The sequence below is a fragment of the Stegostoma tigrinum genome, chromosome 24 (genome assembly GCF_030684315.1).
Source record: "Stegostoma tigrinum isolate sSteTig4 chromosome 24, sSteTig4.hap1, whole genome shotgun sequence".
Taxonomy (NCBI): Eukaryota; Metazoa; Chordata; class Chondrichthyes; order Orectolobiformes; family Stegostomatidae; genus Stegostoma; species Stegostoma tigrinum.
The window spans coordinates 42,014,885-42,040,826 of NC_081377.1; the positions used below are offsets into that span (position 1 = coordinate 42,014,885).

Here is a 25,942-nt window from a genome sequence, read left to right on the forward strand (position 1 = left end):
CTATAGCAGCTATGACATCCCACTCCCATGTATAGTACAATTTTTTACCTCTCGTTGCACTGCTCATCCATCCAGGGGCTTGTTATGCTGCATAGCATTGCAGAATTAAGGCAGTTTGTGTTGCATCTCACATAATGCAATCTTGTTACAATAACAAAGATAAGGTAAATTAATGGAATGTAATATGGAGTGGTTAGTTAGCTCAGTTTGCTGGACAGCTGGTTTTTTTAATACTTGGTGATACCAACAGTGTGGGTTCAGTTCTTGTACCAGCTCGGAGCATCATGAAGGTATTGACCTCACCCAAGGTGTTATGACCCTTGGGTTAAGCTATCACCAGTGTCCCTATCTCCAATGAGCGAGCAGTCCTCTGGCTCTATGGCAACTTGCCTTTTTATATACTTAAGTGTTGACCTGGTGATCTCGCTGTGATCACTGAAACCTTTGGGAAAAGATTTGAAAAGGATGGTGTCTGTCATGATATCGGAAACAGGGATAGTCCATTCACACACAGGTAGCTCCGACAAACAACCTGGAGTTAATGACCTGATAATTCACTGCTGGTGCTGTTTGAAGTGTTAATATTGGCCAGGAAACCTTAATTGATCTGGATGAAAATGGCGATTGAAGCTGATTCAATATCCCATGATATGATTCAAGTTACAGTACAATTCAAACAGCATTTCATTGCCCACAAATCCAAGGGCATGTGCTGGCAGGTATAGCTAATAAATATTGTCTAGCCTGCTTCTCAAGTCAGGCTTATGGAGCTAACACACAAGGGCATAACAGGTAAAGTTAGAACTTGTTTAGCAACATTTCAAAAACGTGCAATTTTCTTTCACTTGCCCATCCAATGGTGTAACTCCATTTTATCATTACTATATATTGTTCTTGGAAGTAGTGTTCAAAAGGGTATGTATAGTATGTCATACAAACAAGGGGCCTGCTTTGCCATTTCGTAAGACATTGGCTGATTTGATTGTAACTTCAAATCCATGTTCCTGCCTACTATAATAACCTTTCATTGCCTTGGTTTAATTAAGATCTCCACTTTTGTCTCAGAAATACTCAAAGACTCAGTATTTTGAGGAAGGGAGATCAGAAGACTCATCCTCTGTAAGAACAATATTTGCCTCATCTCATTTTTAAATGGGTTTAAAAATCAGGGTTATTTATTTTTAAACAGTGATCCCTTGTTTGTGTATTCACCCATAAAAGGAAACATCTTCTCCATATCTTTGTCAGCCTTTTGTGATTCATGCACTAGATCACCCAGATCCCTCTGAATCTTAGAGCTAAGCAATTCCCCGCCATTTAGATAATACGCTTTTTTATATTCTTCCTGCCAGGTTGGACAGTTTCACATTTTTCCACATTATACTCTTATTTGCCACATCTGTATAACTATTTGTAGCTTCTTTACGTCTTCTTCAGAAACTACTTGCTGACCTGTTTTTGTTTCATCAGCAAAATTGGTAACTATGCGTACAGTTTGTCCAAGTCCTTTATTGACGTCCCAGCGCCAATCCCTGTGGCACACCACTTGTTATATCTTGCCAGCCAGAAAAATACCTACTTACAGCTGCTGCCTGCTAGCCAGTATTTTATCCATGCCTATATGCTGAGCCCCTACATCATGAGTTTTAATTGTCAATTATAAATTTTGATATGACACTTTATCGAATGTCTTCTTGAAATGCAAGTACTGGAAATCCAATGGTTCCTTTTATCTACAGCACACATTACTTCCTCAAAGAGCTCCCAGATAGATTAGTCAAAATAATTTTTCTGAAGAAGGGTCCTGATCTGAAACATCATCTTTCCTGCTCCTCTGATGCTGCCTGGCCTGCTGTGTTCCTCCAGCTCCACACTGTGTTGTCAGTCAATATCACAAAACCATCCCCTGATTATCTTGACCGTATCTATACACCTGCTATACCATCTTTTGTAACAGTGTTCTAACATTTCCCTAGATATTAAGTTCGGTGGCCTGTAGTTTCCTGCTTTCCGACTTCTTTCCTTTTGAGTAAAGATGCCACTTGCTATCCTTCAATCTAATGGGAACTTGCGCAAATCAAGGAAAATTTTAATTTGGAAAATTAAAACCAGCACACCAACCATGCCTGTTTTAAGTAAAGATGAAATCCATCAGGATCCGGGGATTAATAGGTGAATCTACAAACAGGGATCACTGCTGAAAAATAAATAACCCTTATTTTTAAAAAAGAGATGAGGCAAATGTTTTTCTTACAAAGGATCATGAATCTTTTGCTCTCTCTTGTTCAAAATACGGTGGATGCAGAGTCTTTGAATAGTTTTTAAGGCCGAGGTGGAGAGAAAGGTTGTCGAGCTCAGAGTTCCAACGTTTATTCAGTACCCATCTCTGGTGATTGTCATTTACCTGAGCTGCTCCCAGTTTTCCTTTTGCTGATTTATCACTGCTTCTGATGATTTGCAAAACCCAGAGTGAATAGTGTGAAAGAATGCTCCTTTGGTTGTGCAGGTGAGGTGTTTGTGTTGGATGATGGCGGCGAGGTAGATTTGGATCTGGGAAACTATGAGCGGTTTCTAGACATCCGTTTAACAAGAGACAACAACATTACAACGGGGAAGATCTACCAGTCGGTGATTAATAAAGAAAGGAAAGGAGATTATCTGGGCAAAACCGTACAAGGTGAGCCAGTTTCAAATATTGTCAAGTGTACGAAGGGGTTTTTCTTATGGTGGTTTTATCCATTTCACTCATTTCAGTCCACTTTCTTCCTGCCCCTTTATTTTTAAACAGTGACCCCTAGTTCTAGATTCTTTCACAACATCCAGCTGGTCAAGTCCCCTCAGGATGTTACATTTCAATTAAATTTCCTGTAAGATCATCCCGTAAGCAATTTTCCTTCTAAACTGTACAGCTGCTCAGAAGTTCCACACCTCCAGTTGGTATTCTGATTCTTTTGCTTCCAGTTCTGGACATCAGTGCTGCATCCAGACAATGACAACAATTTGTATTAATACAGCACCTTGAGTGCAGACAGGTCATTTGTTTTTCCTTCAGCAAAGGTATTAAGGGACATGGGCCCACGGCAGGCATATGAAGTTAGGTCACAGATCAGCCAGGATCTCATTGAATAGTGAAACATGCTTGAGGGGCTGTTTTTCTTCTGTTTCTATCTAAAAGTACAAGGGTAGTGGGTACATTAGAACACCACCATTTACAAGTTCTCCTCCAAACCACACATCATCCTTAGTTGGAAATAGATCCTTCACTATTGTTGGGTCGAAATCTCGGAACTTCCTCCCTCGCAGCACAGAGGGTGGCCCTATACCTCAAGGACTGCAGCAGTTCAAAAAGGCAGCCCACTACCACCTTCTCAAGGGTTTTTCAGGCTGTTTTAGCTGGTGACACCCACATCTCGTGAATGAATGTACAAAACAAACTTGCGGTTTGTTTACTTTTACATATTTAATTCAAGAGCTACTCCTATATATGTGTATCCCACAATCTGCAGAAATGAACCCTCTGAGCTTAAAGCAAAAGCTGCTTCCCTGTTTTGCTTGCATTTCTTTTCCCATTCACCTTACAAGTGTTGCTTCAGAACCTGCAATACTCATCCGAGCCCTTCACCGATTCCCAATGTCAACAGCCATGCAGCTGCCAGCGTTTTCTGTATAACAGCACTTTCAAATAGCTGTGACCTTGGGGAAGCGTATTTGTGCAGAATCAATGTTTCAGCATTCAGAAATGCTGCTGGATGCAGTTTTTTAAATCCGTGCATTTTTGCTTTTCTAAATTTTTTCGTGCAGGCAGCCCCATTGAAATCTTGCTTGCACCATTCAGCAAGGGTGGAACGAACAAATTTGGTGCATGTGTCATTAATTTGAAGTTTTTTTGTTTTCTGATAGTTGTTCCACACATCACAGATGCCATTCAGGAGTGGGTGGTCCGACAGGCACTCATTCCAGTCGATAGCGATGGTGTAGAGCCTGAAGTGTGTGTCATTGAGGTAATTAAAAAGTACAATGTTTGCATTCTGTTGCATTTAACATTTGCTTGCTATTGTGAAAAGTTTCATGATGGGGCAGCTGCTCGTTTTGAAGGGACTTTGTATCCAGAAGGGTCACACAGACAAGGAAGGACAGACTTGTTGTATATTACGGGGGTGATAATTGTGAGCAGAGTGCTGGCCTAGGACTCGGACAATCTCCTGGTACTTGCATCCTTGAGAAAGGATATGTACGTCCTCCGAAAGACAGTACCTAAGGCATGGCAAAGCTCCCTCAGTATTGCAGTGAGTTCTCAGATTAAATTTTATGTTGGGTATAGAATTTTTATTTGATTGCTTTCTGACTCCAGTTGAACCAGAAGAATGGGTAATTGTTATCTGGCTTTGAATGTCAGAATAAAAATTATCAAAGGTAAAGCCGCCACTGTAAGACGCTCTCTTATTAGAGGTGCCTGGTTGTGGTTTAACCTGAGGGCTACCATGCTTGTTCATTTGTAATTCCAGGGAATGAATTAGAGTTGACCTTTGGCCAACAAGGCACTACCTGCTGGTAGATGCCAGCGGTTAGTCAATGTAATTGTATTGACGTCACTACCCTTGAGGTGCCTTATCCAAACAGCAATCCTTTGCAAACACAGGTGATGTGCAGTGATGCCTTCCATATTTTGCCGACCATGTCCCACCTAAAATCTGTAAATATTTGGTTTTCAAAAGCAATGAAACGGATAATAACCAAGAACCAGGAATCCGGCTGAATATTCTCTTCTTCACCAAATAGCTGTGAGGCATGGGGTCCCATTTCAGAGGATGTATAATTGGGAGTGAGTGTCAGTGTTCTGACTACCCATACGCTCAGCACTGGAGATACACAGGTGCTAACCAACATTTTTAGACAGAGGGGAAAATACATCCAAGTGGCTTTCCAAGCCCTCTCTTTCTTATCTGCTCTTCACAGGGTGGGATTCCCTGAGAATGGGGGCACAGAATGGGGATCAGAGAAGCAAAGGGAGTTCTTACAGACGGAGTATGTACAAAACAAAAGAGACTTGCCGATAACAGCAGTAGCAGTTCTGTCTTGTCAATGGTGACTTATTTTAAATGAGTGAGCCTTGATATGACTCTCCTAACAATATCCTCTCTGTATTTAGCTCGGTGGTACAGTGGGAGATATTGAGAGCATGCCTTTCATTGAAGCATTCCGTCAGTTCCAGTTCAAAGCCAAAAGAGAGAATTTTTGCAACATTCATGTCAGTTTAGTTCCTCAGGTGAGTTTTCTGCTTTATCATTCATGCTGTATCTAGCACATTCTCGAAGTACAGCACAGTGTTTATGAACTTCTTTGTATTTATTCATGGGTGGGGGGGCATTTGCCCGTTCCTAGTTGCCCAGAGGGAGTCAAGAATCTGCCATTTTGCTGCGGGTCTGGAGTCACATATAGGCAGACCAGGTAAGATGGCAGTTACCTTCCCTAAAGGACATTAGTGAACAATAATCAACAAAACAAACTTTCGTTTATTCCCAGATTTGTATTGAAATGAAATTTGACTGACTCCAGAACATTAGTCTACTGTTTTGGATTATTAACGCAGCCACTATATCACCACTTCCCTGTTGATATTTGAGACTTGGGAGGATGTATACGGATTTCGCTCAGAATGGCTTTAGTTTTGCTGTTACCCAGAGACTTTCAATGAGCCTTCCCATGACAAGTTAAGTTCTGAGGAAGGGCCACTGGACCCGAAACGTTCTATTTTTTTCTCCACCGCAGATGCTGCCAGACCTGCTGAGCTTTTCCAGCAACTTTGTTTTTGTTCCAGACAGCACAGTACCCTCTGCAAGCCACACGGGAGCTGTGTGAGTGGGGAAGGTAACTGTGGATCTCCTTAACTAGACAGATTGAAGAGTCATTAATGGGCATTACAGTGTTAGGAAGTTTTTTGTTCGAGTCATGACCGCAATGTTAAAGCTGATAAAGAAATGAGATAAAGATCAGCTAAGTAATATTGTACTAAGAATGCTGGAGATCTAAAAAGAAAAGTAATATAAAATGTTATTTTTTTGAATCTCCAACAATACTTCAATGTGCAAAGAATTTGACTGCCCATCATAGAAGTTATTAATCAGTACTTGTTGCAGGAATTAAATGAGTAGGAAGGTACTCAGACTGGAATAGACAAACTCTAAGGCTTGTACTGAATTTAGTTCATACCCATGATGTCAGACCTAGATATTCACTCTGTTACGTTTGAGTGGGGAAACGGATGGTGCAGTGTCTCTTATGCACAACCTTTGGGGAGTGGTGAGCCCCAGGCTCAGGTCCTGGATTTTTGCAATTAGCTACATCTGTATGGTTTCGAGAAGTTGCTGTGTCACTTGTTAATAATGACCAGTGAGCACTGTGAACCTTACTATTATTTCTGAAGCAAATTCCCTCTGGAGCTGTTTCCCTTAATAGGAAAAGTTTGATATGCTGGGAAAAAGAGTTCATTTTTCCAGTGTAATTATAATTGTTCTTTTCCTTCCTGCACACTGCCCCTGACTGGCTGAGATTGGGTCACCTTCCAGGTTCCTGGCAGTGCCCCTTTGATACAGGTATGGCCATTAGGTGCATTAATGTACCATGGGTGTTACATATCCTGCCTAGTACTTAAGCTTTTCCATTGGGAACGAAGTGCAAACTTCAACTAAAACACTACCCGAGAGTGTGGTGGAGGCAAAGATTGGATCATCATTTGCAAAGGAAATTATTGACAGTGCTATAGGGAAGAGCCAGGAGAGTAGCAAGAGATGAATTGCTCCTTCATAAATCAGCACAGACAACTGGTCAAATGTCATTGTCCTGTGCTGTAAACTTGCCACGTTTAACTTTCCCCTTGCGTTTGTTCCTGAATGTTTCCTCTGGTGGCTTTGCAAAATAAAATATTTTACCTCTCCCAGAAGGTTGTGCGATTGCAAAGCATCTTCTTGGGATACTCCAGCTATCGGCCTCTGGAACACTCAGTGCTTTCCTCTCGAGGAATGTTACATACTCCCAAAGATGGCAGGTCATACCAGGCTCGCATTCCACATCTAGCAATGGAGCATCAGACCTGGCTCGAAACAGCCGTCTACTGTACCTGCCAGTGTGGTTCTTGTCTGGGGGGAATGTTACAATTCAGCTGTTTCTCTCCATAAATGCTTCTAGAAGAAGTTGGTTTTGATTTTTGGAATGCTGTACCCAAGGGGATTAAGGAATATTTTTACGACTGGGATAGTCAGATTTTTGGTCTTGGAAAATTTAGGGATATGGGGAGCAGGCGAGTAAGTGTAGCCCAGGATCATTCACAATCAAAGTAATTGTGTCCTTCTTCCTTGTGTTCTTATCAAGAGTTGAAGGTCAGGCTGATATATTGGTATTCTGTGAATCAGTGGGCACTCGGGGCAGGTAAACATGCAGGATTATAGGACTAGAGTGAGGGAATGATACTGACTGAATTGTTTTGTGGCGCATTGTCATGTAATGGCAATGATTTTGAAGTCCATTGGTCTACCTACAAACCTGCTTGACCCTAGTTGAGTTTGTTCTGATGTGTTATGTGTATTATGAAGTGATGTGGCTGTTTCAAAGCACAAAGGGCAGTATTATTTAAAGTTGTCTGATAGGGATGATTTGTCAAAGCAGTTTCAAAGTTTGGTGAGTCCACTTTCTTTATATTTAGTAGTTCACATGACAAAGAAGACCTTCAATGTTACAACATCTGATATTATGGTATTCATATGCAGTTAACATGCATGTTTTTGAAATTGCTGTGGGTAATGTACTGCACACGTACAAACCAGTTGACTTTTTCTTCATAGCCAAGTACAACGGGGGAACAAAAAACAAAGCCAACCCAAAACAGTGTTCGGGAACTGCGAGGCCTAGGACTGTCACCAGATTTGGTAAGTGAAAAGTAATGGCCTGCTTTAAGGAGTGTACCTAATGGAAATGGCAAACGGTCACTGCAAAGAGTGAGTCATAGTTAGGTGCAAAATTTCCATGTTTCAGTTTTGCAAATAGCAGTTCTGTTGTCAGCAAATTACCTCAACTCCATGACTAACCTTCATGACCTTTACTCATCAAAAGTATGAAATCCGTTTTCAAAGTTGTTGAAGTTCAGAATTATCTTTAACCCAATTGTTGGAATTGTTGCAAGAGAGAGCAGCTATTAGCTAGTTGACAATAAAGATTGAACCTTTGCCCTGTGGTGTGACTATTTGAAGCAGAAGAAAACAGCAGTAAAGACAGGCTACTGACCGTTAGCTCGAGTTTGCTTTGAAATAATTGCTTGGTAAGACAGAATTTAAACATTGCCACAAGGAAACAAGAAGTTGAGGCATTTTGTCTAATTGCTAAGATACAAGGAACGCTTTGAACAAAGGGGCACCATTTTGTACAGCATGAGACAAGGGTGTTGATTGTTCAGTCTGTAGTTGGCAAGGCAATGCACTAAAAACAGTTAACGGTCAATCTCCATTCTTAATCCAGGCAGATGAATTCTGACTGGTTAGGGTGTTGCCATGGGATGTGGTGAGGACAGGCTGTCCCTATGGCCCTTTTTAAAGAAACAACATAATATGTTTACAAGTTCCTCTTACCTACATAAACAGGGTCCTGTGTATTGACACGTATAGCTCCTAGGAAGTGCATTACACTGTGAGCCTAACTGATGATCTTAAATTGGTTTCTGGTGTAGCTCTCGGCACAGTCTAGATTATTTGATAAATAATTTCCAATAACTGAATCACTGCTCTGAGGCCTACAAGCGTGGGTTAGTTGACAATGACTTGATTGGCGCACTCTTTGAACATTCAGTGAACAGTTTGTTTGGTATGGTCTACCAAATGGAACTTAACGCCTACAGTCCTGGCATCATTCTCACAGTGAAACACGTACATCACATTATTCATTTGTCTGGTATCCAATTGATGGGGAAACCGCTCATGCTTTTCTGCTTAGGTTAATAAAACTGCAGTCTGAGGAAAACTAAACTAAAAAGGGTGGGAAAGTCAAAAAAGAAACAGTAAACAGAGATAACAAAAGGACGGAGAAAGAACAAATTGAAGATAAGAGAGGGGTACAGCATTGATGGAGCAGACATAGGAGAGGGCACACGGAGGAGGAAGAGGTGTGTGTGAAAGATCAGGTGTGAAAGGAAGAGTCGATACCACTGGATAAATGAAGGAGTGTTATCAAAGGTAGATATATACCAAGAAATGAAGAAATAAAGATAATTCTGTACAAATTTTCAACTTGTTAATATTCATTAATTTCTTTGATCTTTGATGTTGATCTATTTGTCACCACCCCAAAACGTTACTTATTTTAAAAAAGTTACAATGTTTATGTTTATTTTGTAACAATTGGGTTCAGTCAAGAGGGGTTGCCTTTGGTGACGATGTTGAAACCTTTCTGTGGATGAGAGACATTGAGAAATAATTTCTGAAACACAATCATTTAGATGCTATTAGTTTGAATGTAACATTGCTGTACAAAGTTAGATTACTAATTATTCCAAAGTATAGAAATATCCAATGTCTGATCTGTTCTTTTTTACTGCTTTTATGTGTTTGTTTTTTTTGTTCATTATAGTTGAAGGCTGTCTCTGCTGCAACATTGAGAACATAAATCTACAGAGCACAGGAACAGGCCCCTTGGGCCCACCATTTCTGAGTTCACCATGATGCAATTCTAAACCAATCCTGTGGTCTGCACTTTTAATTCAGTTGTAGCAATAATTAAAATGTCAAACAATTTGTCCTCTAGCAGAACGCAGCACTTCTCCATAGTAGAGTTCACTGTGAATAGAATTCAACATTGTTTTTATCATATTTTGTTGCCTAACCAGCATCAACAACGAGATGTGAAACTAGAAAGGTTCAGAAAAGATCTACAAGGATGTTGCCAGGGTTTGAGGGTTTGAGCTACAGGGTGAGACTGAATAGGCTGGGGCTATTTTCCCTGGAGCATCAGAGGCTGGGGGATGACCATATTAGAAGTTTGTAAAATCCTGAGGGGCATGGATAGGGTGAAGATGCAAGGTATTTTCCCCTGGGTAGGAGGAGTCCAAAACTAGAGGGCATAGGTTTGGGGTGAGAAGGGAAAGATTTAAAAGGGACCAAAGGGGGATCTTTTTTCATCCAGAGGGTGGTGCCTGTATGGAATGAGCTGCCAGAGGAAGTGGTGGAGGCTGGTACAATTACAACATTTAAAATGCATCTGGATGTGTATGTGAGTAGGAAGGGTTTAGAGGGATATGGGCAGATGCTGGCAAATGGAACGAGATTAATTTAGGATATCTGGTCAGCGTGGACAAGTTGGACCCGAAGGGTCTGTTTCCATGCTGTATATCTCTTTGACTCTGTGACAGTAAGTGTATAAAACATCTCCTACTGCCTTGTCCATCTGCACATACACTGCACTGGAAACAGCAATATTTACCTTCGTAAGGTACGTTCATCGAAATGTATGTATCTGACTGTCTAATAACCAGTGTTTCTGATGTTGCACTCACTTTCTCGGTAGATTGTCTGTCGCTGCACAACTCCCATGGAGAAATCTGTCAAAGAAAAGATCTCTATGTTCTGCCATGTAGAACCCGAACAGGTAAAATTAAAAGCAGATGTTATTTAATGAGTCAAAATGTTGTGGATGTAGTAAATCTGAAGCTAAATCAAAAAGTATTGGAAACACTCTGACAGTGTCTGGGGAGAGGGACCCAGAGTTAAGGTTTCTATCAGATCAGTGACTGTTTATTCTTCAGCTAATTTTTGTTATTACTTTTCTCTCCATAGTGATTCCTAACCCGTTGAGGGTTTGAGTTTTGCGTCAGATCACATTTGCAGTGTTGTGTTTGGTTCTGGGCACTTTATTTAAGGAAGGATGTTCAAGCCCTGAAGAGAGTTCAAATGAGTTTTACTGGAATGATGCTAGGAATGAGGGATTTTAGATACAAGAAAAGATCACAGAAATTTTGTTCAATCTCCTTAGACCTGAGTAGGTGAAAAGGTGATCTCATTGAGGTGTGCAAAATTATGAACAATTTGACAAAGTAAAGAAAGGTTTTGTTTCCAGTAGTTTGTATGTAAGTGCCTAGGGAACATAATTTTAAGATTATCAGCAAGACAGGGAGAAGTGAGATGAGGCGAAATTTTGGAGGGTGGGTTTATTTTTCTCTTTATTCATGGGGCGTGGGCTTTGCAGGCAAGGCCAGCAATCGTTGTTCATCCCCAGTTGCCCAGAGGGCAGATAAGAGTCAACCATTTGCAGTGGATTTGGGTCACATGTAGGCCAGACCAGGTAAGGATGACAGTTTCCTTCCCTAAAGGACATTAATGAGCCACTTGGGTTTTTCGAGAATTGACAGTTGGGTCATGGTTGTCATTAGACTCTTAATTCCTGATATTTATTGAATTCAAACTTAACCATCTGCCTTGGTGAGATTCAAACCTGCATCCCCAGAACATTACCTTGGTCTCTGGATGAATAGTCTAGCATTAATACCGGTAGGCTAATGCCTTCCATTTCGTTTTGGAATGAGCTTCGTGCTGTATTACTGACCCTACCTTGGGCTAGAAACATGGGTTCAAATCCCACCTGCACCAAAGCATTGTTGTAACTCATCTGAACAAACTAATTAAAAATATTTATAAAAAGCAAAGAACTGGGGAAGCTGGAAATGTGAAACAAAAACAGATTGCTGGAGAGATTCAGCAGGTTGAGCAGCATCTTTATGAGAAAGGAGAGATAATGTGTCAGGTGACGCTTCCTCAAAAATCTGCTTTCTCTCCACACGTTTTGCCCGACCGGTACAATTTCTCTTAAAAGAAACATTTGTGTACAGGAACAAGGAATCAGTGAGGGCGGAGTTTTGTGACGTGTAGGTTGAAATAAATCTCTGACCAGAAAACTATAGTTTAGACTTTGTCTAACTAAACTCAGTGTTTAAAGGTTCTGGCAGCCTACAGAATTGATATAACATTCACTCGAGAGAACTTTTCAAGAGAATAATTCACTATTGGACAGAGGAATGTCATGAAGTCATTGTGATACCACAAATTAAAATAGAAAACGGGGCAGTTTAGCTTGAGTTTCCTGAAAGTCAGTGCCGTTAACAACCCTGTGTTTTTATTTGCTTTGAAGTATTTTGGGAGGTTTTGTTCCACTGAAGTTGCTCTATTAATAGATATTATGCAGTAAGTCCTCTGTATCTGCAAGTTCACTACTTGTGAATTTTCCAATTCACGCAAAAAAGTAAGTAGCAACAAATCCTCGCCCATAAGTAGGAATGACTCTACATGCAGTGTTTTTAAAGTTAGAAGATTTTCCGGAATGCTTTGCACAGTGTGAATGAGCATGGTCAGGATGCCAAAATATTTAAGATTTTTGTTTTGGTTCTGTTTATTTTAAAATCTTGACTCCAAGTTGCTCTATGTAGAAATAGAGTGACTTTCACACTATAGGGATTCCATGATGTTGATCAGTGGGCTCTGTCCGATGGGTGATATTGTTGTGCATCAGGTTAGCAATCGAGCAGTAGCAAAGTGAGCACCTACCAGGAAAGAATCAAACAGTGATTTACCCAAGCTGACTTTACATAGCACAAAAGCAGACCATTCAGCCCATGCACCTATGCTGCATTCAAGCTTCCTTCTCCTATCTTCTGTCTTGTAAATCCACCAGCAGTACCCTCTGTTTGCTTCCACTCAGATGCTTACCTGGCTCACCCTTTGATGCATCCCAACTATTTTCTTCACCCACCTCCTGTGTTAACAAGTTTCTCCTTCTCACTACTGTTTGGTAAAGACATTTCTTCTGAACTTCCTATTGGGTTTCTTGATGATGATTTTATATTGCTGATCTTTAGTTCTCCTCTTCCTGAAATCATTCACTCTGAGTCCACTGTATCGAAACTTTCTACAGTTTTGAAAACTTTTGGTCACCCCTCAAGCATTTTCCAAGGGGATGAAAACCAATCTATTGCTCTTTTCTGATGCTTACACCCAGCTGTTTCTGATAATGTCCTTTGAAAGTTGTCCCTCCTGATTAGTAATTTCAAAATATCATTGGCTGTGTCTAGGAAGCAGTTCAAGGGAAGAGGAATCAAATGAAGGACAGAATAACTTTTTGAAAAACCTATCATGACATCGTGCCTCAAATGTTCTTTAATTTTAAAATGTGATTAATCTGAAATAAATATGGATTTTTAAAATAAAGAGCCCCTTCCATCACCTTTTGAAAAAGTTGCTTTGAAATGTTTGTGTAATAAGCGTTCAAGGGGCTCATTTTTTTTAGTTGTTTGCCGGATGTGGGTGTTGCTGGCTGGCCAGCATTTATTGCCTGCCTCTCGTTGCCCTTGAGAAGGTGGGGGTGCGTTGCCTTCTTGAACCACTGCAGTTGGTAGGTTGACCCACAGTGCCCTTAGGGAGGGAACTCCGGGACTTTGACCCATTGAAAGTGAAGGAATGGCGATATGTTTCCAAGTCAGGATTATGTGTATTTTGGGAGGGAACTTGAAGGTGATGGTGTCCCTACATATCTGCTGCCCCTATCCTGCCAGATGGAAGTGGTTGTGGGTTTGAAAGTTATTGTCTGAGGATCTTTGGTGAACTTGACTGTCTGTCTGCCAATGACTTTTCAACATTTTTCCAACGTCTCTTACAGTTTAGCATTTCCCGGTCATTTCCTAGAGTAGTTTGGGATACATGTACATGGTCTTTCCTGCAGTGGCATTTCTCTACAAATACCTTACATGCTGTCCTTGATTGCAGGTCATCTGTGTGTATGATGTCTGTTCCCTCTACCGAGTCCCCTTATTACTTGAAGCAGAAGGTGTGGTGGGCTATTTTAAGGAGAGGCTCAACCTCCAGTTTGAAGCGAACTCTAGAAGACTACTGAACAAGTGGAAAGAGATGGCAGATAGGTACAGTAACACTTGCTTGGTGTGTAATGCTCATGGGAAAAGGATACTTTTATTTTAGACACTAACATTAGAATAATTCCATGATAGTAAAACAGACATGTCACTTATCAGCTAGTGCCTGGGCACGTTGGCTCAGTGGTTAGCATCGCTGCCTCACAGCGCCAGGGATCCAGGTAAGATTCTACCCTCATTGCGACTGGGTGGGGTTCACAGATTCTCCACGTGTTTGTACGGATTTCCACCGAAGATGTGCCAGTGAGGTGGATTGGCCATGCTGAATTGGCCATAGTGTCCAGGGATGTGCAGGCTAGTTGGGTTAGCCAAGGGAAATATGGGGCTTTAGGGATAGGGTAAGGAGTGTTGGCCTGGCTGGGATTCCCTTTGGAGGGTCAATGTAGACTCAATGGGCTGGATGGCCTACTCCACACTGTAGGCATTCTATGAAGTGCAGGAATCCAAGGCTTCTTTATGAAAATTTTTACCTCTTGACGTGTATGCACATCTTCGATATGCCTGAGACTTTATTAATATATCTATATAAAATGAACTGGAGGGGCTCTTGTGCATTGCAGTGTTCTATCTCTTGACCAGAGTCTGGGGTCAACCTGCTCTGGAGTGTATCATGACATGTTCCAAAGGGTTGTTTGAATTTAATTTTAAATGATGAGTGGATTTCAAGAAAACATAAAATTCAACCTGTATCTCACCTGCAAAAGAAGCTCTGTGTAGTTAGTCCTACAGTACTGGTGTTTTTGTAAGATCTAATGAGAAGGCTATTTTAGTTGGTTAGGGAGTGAAAGGTTACTTTTAAACCCTTTTTTAAAATCGCTTTTGGTGCCTTTTGATCGTTTTATATTTCTCGTGTTTTATCATTCTGATGGCTGATACTGATGAAGAATTAGATTCTGAATAGCTACAGTTTGGGCCACTGAAACACACCACACCTCAGGCAAGGTATATTGGCCTCAGAGTGGAACACCGTTGTTTCATGACCTAGTGATTCAAATCTTGCCGTGGCATATGGTGGGAGTTTGAGTTCAATAACAAGTCTGGAATTAAGAGTCTAATGATAACCATGAAACCGTTGTCAATTGTTGGAAAAACTCATCTGGTTCTCTAGCACTATTTATGAAAGGAAGCTGCCATCCTTACCTGGTCTGGCCTGAGTGTGACTCCAGACTCACCAGATCACCCATGATATAATGGAATATCAGAATAGGCAGAATGGTATCCTCCAGTCCATTTTTCTTGAACTCGTTGCACACAGTAGACACCAGGAGTAAACCTTGCTGTGAACTGCACATGAATCTTGGCATTCATGCTCACAGGTGAGGTGTTGCTAATAAGACATTAATCAGGCAACAAACTACACACCAAGTCTCAATTGGGATTAACAGACCCGGCTACTTTCGTTAGACTGTACACCATGCAAAATGGGAACAGGAGTAGGCCGTTCAGCCCCTTGACCCTGGTCCAACATTCAGTAACGTTTTGCCTGACCCACTGTTCTTCTTGTCCATGTTTCCGCACTTTTTCCATAACCGTTAATTCCCTCACTGATCAGGAATCAATCTATCTCAGCCTTAAATATCCACAAGGACTCTGCCCCCACAGTTTTTCTGTGGCATGGAGTTCCAAAGACCTCCCTGAGAGAAGAAATTCCTCCTCGTTTTAGTCTTAAATTAGCACCCCTTTATTCTGAGATAACGCCCTCCTGTCAGGCCCCTTGTGTATCTTACATGTTTCAATATGATCAACTCATTCTCCTCAATTCCAATGAATAGAGGTCCAACCTGTTTAACTTGGTGAAACTATAAATTAGAATGTAAATGAAATGTGGTATTTTCATGCTAGACTGCATTCTTCCCTGAGCTCTCCATAACCAATTTTTCTAAAGCTCCCTTCTAGGGAAAGTTCACTTGACCCAAAATGTTAACTCTGATTTCTCTCCACAGATACTACCAGACCTGCTGAGCTTTCCCAGCAATTTCTATTTTTATTTTTGAACTTAATTGTTGTACATAGTACTCAATCTGGCCATCCACACACTGTCACCATATCAGACATAAAATACAAAGATCCATCACCAGGTGACTTTGAAAAACACCAAATTATGGATTTGTTGTAAAACAAAACCTATTCTGCAACGGTGCAAAATTAGTTAACATACTCAGTTAGCAATTTAAATGTAACAGTTTACCCCTCTAGCTGTCCCAATCTAAAGGAAGAAAAACAAGTTTCTCTCTGCAGAGTTTCCAAACAAGCTCTTTTGGCCAATAAGTCTTAGTTTCTGAAGATGAAATAGTTAAGGTTTGTGATGCTTAAGTCACTGTAGGCCTGATGTTAGAGAATTAGAATCCCTGCAGTGTGCAAACAGGCCCTCCGCCCAAGAAGTCCACACCGAACCTCAGAGCATCCAACCTAGACCCATCCCCCTATAATCCACCTAACCTACACGTCCCTGAACACTATGGGCAATTTAGCATGGCCAATCCACCTAACCTGTACATCTTTGGACTGTGGGAGGAAACCCGGAGCACCTGGAGGAAGTCCACACAGACATGGGGAGAATGCGCAAACTCCACACACAGAGTTGCCCGAAGCTGGAATGGAACCCGGGTCCCTGAGGCTATGAGGCTGCAGTGCTCACCACTGAGCCACCGTGCCACCCCAGAGCTGTTTCTGGAGAGTTTTGTAGATGCATTCATTCATGAAATTTGGGCCAACTCTTTGGAGAGCATTTGGATGAGGCTCCAAGTATTTCATTGGACCCACTACAGTTGTTCTTCTCCAGAAACAGGAGAGCTGAGCTGGGAAGCTTCTTTCTTTCTGCAGGCTTTTCCCCAACTTCTCCAAACAATATTGGAAACAGGAACTGGAACCTGGCTGTTGTAAGCACAGACAGATAGTTTCATCAATAAACAATTATCATAAGGCATGTGACTATAAAGAAACGCCTGCTTAAAATAATTATTCCAATTCCCTGGAAAAATGCCCAGGAATCCAACAGTGACTTTGTGTCAAGTCCACAAATATTACTAAATTTCAATCCTCGGAACATCATTTGGACAGTTCTGTCATGTTTCAATGACATGTAAATGTGAACTGAACATTTGACCAAGTGTTATCCCCATAGTAGGTTATCTCTCTTTATGCGCGTTAACATCACAGATAAAGGCTATATGCAGTGGTTTTTTGTGTAATCAGTTAAATTTAATAGTGAAAATAATGACACCAAGTTATCTATCTCCAGCTGATGCATGTAAGCAATGATTGAAATCCTTACAAATCACGTTGACTGCATATTCCCTCTTTCAGGGCATAACATGCACCAAATCAGAGGAGATCATCAGACAACAGAAAAATATTCGAATTGTAACCAATTTTAAGCAAGTGTGTAAATAGAAAGTGGGAGGTGGAACAATGAAAGAGGTGGAAGGGTAGGAACAATTAAAGCATTAAAGAAATTATGCTTTAAGGCAAAAAGAGTCAGTAAAGGGCCAGGAAAAGAAACAAACACAGGCGATACAATAAGTGTAAATTGGAAAAGCTCTATCGTTCCCAACAGATACTCATTGAAAACATTAGGGCACTGGCTATGATTTGAAAAGGTTGAGCTCAGGATTAAGCCCAGAAATATCTAATTGGAAAATGCGACATTGTTCCCACAAAATGTCTCGTTAATGATAGTGTTCGTTTGATTGGGAATTAGGGATGCGACATTTGATTGATAACAGAGGTTTGAGTGAAGTTCTTTGCGAATAAATTCAGAAGTGGTTCCAATTAAGTTTTTTGCTTCTTCTTAGTTTAATCCAACAAGAGCAGTAAATGAGAAATAAAAACCCTTTATGTCCGTTATAATCAACTACCAGAAAACCTTTAACCCTGTTATTCCAGGAAATTGTTGCAATACATCTCATTTGGGTTAGTTACCCTGGTAAATCCAACACTTCAGCAGTATTGTTATTTAATTCAACTCTGTCACAGAATCACTGCTGTTCTCATCACATGCTTCAAGTGATCATTAAAAAAAACTTGAATAAAAAATTATGAAAGTTTGGATTCCTAATTTTCTGAATCTTAGGCTGACCCTCTAGTCTAGTATAGAGGGAGTGCTGCTCTGGAAGTGCCATCTTTCAGAGAAGCTATTAGACTGAGATCCCTTTGACTCCTATGGTGCTATTCGAAAAATGGCAGGGGAGTTTTCCACATTCCATGACAGTTATTTTTTTCCTTGCTAAAATCAGTTTTTTGTTGATTAATTTAATTGCAACGAAACCTTATTGAATGCTATTTTTTCTGGCATGTTGCAATGGTAGCTGCGCTTTGAAAGTACTTAGTTGATTGTAAACTGCTTTGGGAAGGTCCTAACTAAGTACATCGCTCTCAACCTATGAGCGCACATCTTTTCTTCATTTGTCCCAATAGTGAATCTTACTAGATGTCCTCTCTCGGGAGATCCGGTACAAGGTTTTATTTATTAATATTAAATTGTAAAACTTATACATTTTATTCAGCTTGTCTATTTCTGTGACTATCCCTATTCTCTTTTATTCCAATTGCAAAATCCAAATCCAGGTATGATCGTACATTAGAGATTTGCTCCATTGCATTGGTTGGTAAATACACCAAACTCTCAGACTCCTACGCTTCAGTCATAAAGGCTTTGGAACATGCGGCTTTGGCTATTAACCAGAAACTGGAAGTAAAGGTGAGTTAAGTAATTGCTAATTTATCATCCCTTAAATTACACGTTGTCAGCGTATTTCTTTACCACACGTTAAACTGCTAAATGGAGTTTTAAAATTACGTTTGGCAAATCTTTTTGAACTAAATCATAGTTTTCCCAGAGTCTCTTGACTGGATGGTCAGTTGCTGTTTGCAAACATTTTAAGATGAAATTTAGAAAACATCTCATCTGTTTTCAAACAAAAATATAACCTTATTCAATACGAACTGCCTTACAGCTTTAAGACATGGACCACAATCGTCTAGAGGGATATAGAGGTATCTAAATAGAATGTTTTCTTGAAATCATAGGGTTACAGCATGGAAAAAGGTCATTCAACACAATTCAATGTTGGCCCCCTGAAGAAGCAGTTTACCTTATCTCACTCCCCTGTCTGTCCTCTGTCAACTGTTGCCTTTTCAATTAATGATCTGATCTCTTGGGAACTTCAATTGGGCCTGCCTTGACCACACTCTTGGGCAATAGTTTAGTTGAATCTTACATTTGATTTGCATTGGATAAGCTTAAGAGAGGTAATCCCCATGCTGCAGGAAGGAAAAGAACAACAGGAAAAGCTAAAACTGTTTGTTTCCCAGCACGTCAAACTTTTCCCACAGGAAAACTGTTTTGGGAAGGGATTTTGCTTCAGAATAAAAGTAATGTTAACAGCACTCACTCGTCATTATTAACAAGTCACACAAAAGCTTTCAGCTAATACGCGTGCACAGTTAAAGGTCAGAAGATGCAGTGCAAGCTTCATTTCTTCTCCAAAAAGCTGTGCTCCACCTGGCTCAAAATGTAACAGATTTGCTGTCCTGATGTCATTGATCTGAATTAAACTCAATGCAAACCGTAGAGTTTGAGTCTTTCAATCTGAGTATCTTTTTAACATCGTGCCGAGAATTCCTGAACACCATCAAAGACACCAAGATAGAAGAGGATGAAATAATGGTCTCCTTTGACGTAACAGCCCTGTTCACATCCATCAACATCAACCTGGCCAAAGAAACACTGACTACACTATTAGAAGAACCAAAGACACATACACCAGACATCACCAACCTCATCAGCAAGGACAGCATCATCAAGCTTGTGGACCTATGCCTTACCACCCACTTCACTTTCAATAACAAAACCTACAGACAAACCAACGGTACACCCATGGGATCTCCGATATCAGGGTTCTTAGCAGAGGCAGTAATGCAGAGATTCGAACAAACAGCTCTGCCAATCATCCAACCCAAACTTTGGGTCCGCTATGTGGATGACACCTTTGTCATCACTAAACAAAACAAATTAGAGGAAACCTTTAAGACCATCAATAATACCCTTTACTGGCGTAACATTCACAAAAGAGGAGGAAAACAACAAGAAACTGCCATTCCTAGATGTCACAGTAGAGCAAACAGTCAATGGGGAACTTCAAACCAGCGACTACAGGAAAACAACACATACGGACCAAATACTGAACTACAGGAGCAACCATCCCAACACTCACAAACGAAGCTGCATTAGAACACTATTCCAACGAGCCACCACACACTGCAGCACAGAGGAACTACGCAGAGCAGAGGAAAATCACCTATACAGCGTATTCAAAAAGAATGGGTACCCTATGAACACAGTCTGCCGATTTCTCAGCAATAAACCCAAACAAACGGACAAAACGGGCTCAGAAACCATAACCACGCTCCCCGACATCAAATACATTTCCGAAATGACTGCCAGACTACTCGGACCTCTTGGCATCAGGGTAGCCCACAAACCCACCAACACACTAAAACAGCAGCTAATGAACTGAAAAGACCCTATACGGACAACAAATAAAACGAACGTCATATACAAAATACCTTTCAAGAACTGTGACAAACACTACATTGGACAAACAGGCAGAAAGCTAGCCACCAGGATACATGAACATCAACTAGCCACAAAACGACATGACCCACTATCACTCGTATCCTTACATCCAGATGAGGAAGGACACCACTTTGATTGGGACAACACATCCATCCCAGGACAAGCCAAACAGCGACACGCACGAGAATTCCTAGAAGCATGGCATTCCAACCGGAACACCATCAACAAACACATTGATTTGGAGCCAATCTACCATCCCCTGAGAAAAAGAACAGGAAATGACATCACCAATGCAGGAAATGACGTCACCAACCCAAGGAAACCTAACCAGATAAATAGAAAGCGGGACATAACACCAGCGCTTTGTCGGAGGCTCACTGATGATGTTACCTAGAATGGTGACAAAACGACTGAAAACGAACCTTCCAGCTCAGCGAGCAAACTCACATCCATCGTGCCAAGACTTAATTACTGCCAAGCAAATACTCTTGCACTTATTAGAGTGGAGTCAGTAGAGTGCACTTAGTAGAGTGGAATTCCTTCCACTTTTAAATATTATTGGAGACTTGTCAAATGATTTTTTTACTCACTCTCTAGCATTCTTAGTTCGGTGTTTCTTATCCTTTATGCTGTTTTTTGTAGCAACTTTTAACATTTCTGTCATGACTCTAATGAACCTTTCCTCACAATGTAATGCCCATTAATGACTCTCCAATCTGTCTAGTTAAGGAGATACACAGTTGCCTTCCCTACTCATCCAGCTCCTGTGTGACTTGTAGAGGGCATTGTGCTGTCTGGCTGGTTTGAGACACTAACTTGTCATGGTAAGGCTCATTGAAAGTCTCTGGGTAACAGCAAATCTATAGCCATTCCGCGCAAAATCCAGCCCAGTAACAACGTATACACCCTCCGACGTCTCAAATATCAGTAGGGAGGTAGTGACATAGCGGTTATGTTACTTGGTTAATAATCCAGAATAATTGACTAACGTTCTGGAGTCAGTGAAATTTGAATTCAATAAAAATCTGAAACAAGGGAAAGCTAGCTTAATGTTGATTATGTAACAACTGTTGGTTATTGTAAAAACTCATCTGGTTCACTGATGTCCCCTTTAGGGAAGGAAATTGTCACCCTTATCTTAAACAAAAGCAGAAATTGCTGGGAATACACAGCACATCTGGCAGCCTCCGTGGAGAGAAAGCTGGGGATTAGGGTTCAGTGACCCTTCTTCAGAAACACACCTGAAATATTAGCCCTGTTTCCTCTCCACTGATGCTGCCAGACCTGGTGAGTTTTCCCAGCGGTTTCTGTTTCTCTTTCTGATTTCCAGCATCTGCTTTTGTTTTCTTCTATCTTCCTTACTGGATCTAGCCTAAATGTGACTCCAGATCCACATCCACTTCACCAACACCTTCCACCCCAACCTTCAGTTCACCTGGGCCATCTCCAGCACATCCCTCACCTTCCTGGACCTCTCAGTCTCCATCTCAGGCAACCAGCTTGTAACTGATGTCCATTTCAAGCCCACCGACTCCCACAGCTACCTAGAATACACCTCCTCCCACCCGCCCTCCTGCAAAAATTCCATCCCCTATTCCCAATTCCTCCGCCTCCACCGCATCTGCTCCCACGACAAGACATTCCACTCCCGCACATCCCAGATGTCCAAGTTCTTCAAGGACCGCAACTTTCCCCCCACAGTGATTGAGAACGCCCTTGACCGTGTCTCCCGTATTTCCCGCTACACATCCCTCACACCCCGTCCTCGCCACAACCGCCAAAAGAGGAACCCCCTCGTTCTCACACACCACCCCACCAACCTCCGGATACAACGCATCATCCTCCGACACTTCCGCCATCTACAATCCGACCCCACCACCCAAGACATCTTTCCATCCCCACCCATGTCTGCTTTCCGGAGAGACCACTCTCTCCGTGACTCCCCTGTTTGCTCCACACTGCCCTCCAACCCCACCACACCTGGCACCTTCCCCTGCAACCGCAGGAAATGCTACACTTGCCCCCATCCTCCTCCCTCACCCCTATCCCAGGCCCCAAGATGACATTCCACATTAAGCAGAGGTTCACCTGCACATCTGCCAATGTGGTATACTGCATCCACTGTACCCGGTGTGGCTTCCTCTACATTGGGGAAACCAAGCGGAGGCTTGGAGACTGCTTTGCAGAACACCTCCGCTCAGTTCGCAACAAACAACTGCACCTCCCAGTCGCAAACCATTTCCACTCCCCCTCCCATTCTTTAGATGACATGTCCATCATGGGCCTCCTGCAGTGCCACAATGATGCCACCCGAAGGTTGCAGGAACAGCAACTCATATTCCGCCTGGGAACCCTGCAGCCTAATGGTATCAATGTGGACTTCACCAGTTTCAAAATCTCCCCTTCCCCCCACCGCATCCCTAAACCAGCCCAGCTCCTCCCCTCCACCCACTGCATCCCAAAACCAGTCCAACCTGTCTCTGCCTCCCTAACCTGTTCTTCCTCTCACCCATCCCTTCCTCCCACCCCAAGCCGCACCCCCATCTACCTACTAACCTCATCCCACCTCCTTGACCTGTCCGTCTTCCCTGGACTGACCTATCCCCTCCCCTCCTCCCCACCTATACTCTCCTCTCCACCTATCTTCTTTTCTCTCCATCTTCGGTCCGCCTCCCCCTCTCTCCCTATTTATTCCAGAACCCTCACCCCATCCCCCTCTCTGATGATGGGTCTAGGCCCGAAACATCAGCTTTTGTGCTCCTGAGATGCTGCTTGGCCCACTGTGTTCATCCAGCCTCACATTTTATTATCCACAGCAATGTGGTTGACTTTTATCTCCCCTCTGGGCAATTAGGGATGGGCAATAAATGCTGACCTAGGCAAAGACATACCCATCCCATGAATGAAAAGAAATCATCTGAGGAACTAAACTGAAACAGTTATTGCAGAAATTCTCTCTTTTGGCTTTGAACTGGAACTGACGGAATGCTTCAATGAAAGGCATGCTCACAATATCTCCCACTGTACCACCGAGCTAAATACAGAGAGGATATTGTTAGGAGAGTCATATCAAGGCTCACACATTTAAAATAAGTCGCCATTGACAAAACAGAACCGCTACTGCTGTTATCGACAAGTCTCTTTTGTTTTGTACATACTCCGTCTGTAAGAACTCCCTTTGCTTCTCTGATCCCCATTCTGTGCCCCTATTCTCAGGGAATCCCACCCTGTGAAGAGCAGATAAGAAAGAGAGGGCTTGGAAAGCCACTTGGATGTATTTTCCCCTCTGTCTGAAAATGTTGGTTAGCACCTGTGTATCTCCAGTGCTGAGCGTATGGGTAGTCAGAACACTGACACTCACTCCCAATTATACATCCTCTGAAATGGGACCCCATGCCTCTCGGTGAGGAAGGGAATATTCCACCAGGATTTCTGGTTCTGGGACATTGTCCATTTCATCACTTTTTTTGAAAACTGAACATTTGGCAAGATATGGGAGGTCCAGTGCACATCACTGTCTGGGTTGCAAAGGATTGCTATTTGGATGAGGTACCTCCAAGCTGATAACGTTAGTACAATGACACTTAGTAACAGTTGCCGTCTACCAAGAGGCGATGCATGGGTGGCTAAACGTAAATCATAATTCACCCACTGACCTTACCTTTACACAATCATCCAGAGGTCGATGGAGAATTTCAATGACAAGGGACTAGAAGCTCAGGGCTGCAGTTTGTAAATTGAACAAAGGTGTTGCAAAGGTCATCACCCCATTTCTGTATTTGACGTCCCCGATGTAGGGGATACCATGTTAACAGTAGATACATTGCACTAAATTAAAAGAGGTAAATTTGTAAGAGTTGTGAAAGTCGTCTTCTTAAAGAGACTCCATCATACCAAAGACTTTTAATGTTGCTGATCTGTCGTCCTCCTTCGGTGTATTGTGTAAGATTCAGAGTAAGTAAAAACGTATCATTTTTCTTTACAGTATATTGACTCTGCAGATTTGGAACCTTGTAGACAGCTGGATGAGCCTGTCAAATTCCATGAAGCTTGGCAGAACCTGTGTAGTGCCAAGTAAGCACTTAAAATGTTTCTTTCTTTAACAATTTGTCCATACGAGCAAGGATTTTATCCCAGTTAAATGATCTCTGTGTGCGTTTCTTATGAGGTGAATTAGCCTTTGCAATCTGCACACATTGCTTTGTCGTTCCAACATTTTGTTTTGATTTTTCTGACAGTAAATTAGCAGCATGTATAAACTTGTGAGAGCAATGAAAACTGCTTAGCAAGTGTTACAACAACATTTTGCAGATCTCACAGGCTGCCCTCTGAAATTTGAAGTTAGTAAGCATTTGGGGTAAAATTAGTGTTTTGAGAAGAATCTTAGTTTTGGTCAAGATTTCAATGTGAAATCCCAAGAAGAAGTTGTTTTGAAAACTCAAATGGATCAAATGTAAGTGTCAAATAGTGTAGCTTGATTACGAGATTACAAAACAGGAAGTTGTGGGAGAATTCTAGAACAAAAACAAAGTCGCGGGAAAAGCTCAGCAGGTCTGGCAGCATCTGTGGAGGAGAAAATAGAGTTAACGTTTCAGGTCCAGTGACCCTTCCTCAGATCTGATGGTGGCCGGGAAAACGTCAGTTTATATTAAAAAAAAGGGAGGTGGGTGGGGGAGGGAGTAAACAATAGGATGGAGCCCAAAGAGAGAGAAAGACAGTTGGACAGACAAAGGAGAGAGAGAAGAATTCTACTTTGTCGTTTCTTCCAGTTCAATGATACATTTGATACCAACATTCAATTTAAAAATCTTTGGGCGTTTTCAAAGAAACTGATCTATTGAGTAAACTTTAAAGAAGGGGATTGGTATACTTGCACGCACTGTAGTTCCTGTGGTGTAGTGACCTCTAAACACCTGGTGTTCCTTATAGCGGAGTCTTGGTTCCTGGTGGTTTCGGTTCTCGAGGCACAGAGGGAAAGATTCTCGCCATTGCTTGGGCCAGAAGACAGAAGAAACCGTTTTTAGGTACGAGTTTAAGTTTAACTCATTGTTGTACGGCATGTTTCCATCTGTGGTCCATGATTTGATCTGTTTAGATTTATTGTTGTCCCATGTACGTAAGGACAGTGAAAAGTTTTGTTTTGCGAGCAGTACAGGCAACATAGCAAACGAGGACAGATCATTGGGTGCTTAGACAGAGCGAGGCATACAGGGTTACAGCTGCACAGAAGGTGCACAAAGTAAAATTAGCATTAGATTTAAAATGAAGGACCTCCTTAAGAGTCTAACAACAGCAGGGTGAGCATGTCGGTGCATGTGTTCAAGCTTCCATATCTTCTGTTTGATGGAAGAGGTTGGAGAGAGTATTACTGGGATGGGAGGGGTCTCTGATGACGATGGCAGCCTTTCTGC

At 41.8% G+C, this 25,942-nt stretch overlaps 1 protein-coding gene across 5 annotated transcripts in view; it reads left to right on the forward strand.

The window, feature by feature from the left end:
• ctps1b (CTP synthase 1b) overlaps positions 1-25,942 on the forward strand; it is a 68,883-nt gene that overhangs the window by 24,265 nt on the left and 18,676 nt on the right. For all 5 annotated transcript variants that reach the window (XM_048557921.2, XM_048557920.1, XM_048557917.2 and 2 more), the window contains 9 exons: positions 2,507-2,677; positions 3,901-4,001; positions 5,150-5,266; positions 7,839-7,922; positions 10,546-10,626; positions 13,791-13,942; positions 18,521-18,653; positions 24,517-24,605; positions 25,461-25,555. In XM_048557921.2, the coding sequence (XP_048413878.1) occupies positions 2,507-2,677; positions 3,901-4,001; positions 5,150-5,266; positions 7,839-7,922; positions 10,546-10,626; positions 13,791-13,942; positions 18,521-18,653; positions 24,517-24,605; positions 25,461-25,555 (1,023 nt within the window). The remainder of the gene's footprint in view (positions 1-2,506; positions 2,678-3,900; positions 4,002-5,149; positions 5,267-7,838; positions 7,923-10,545; positions 10,627-13,790; positions 13,943-18,520; positions 18,654-24,516; positions 24,606-25,460; positions 25,556-25,942) is intronic.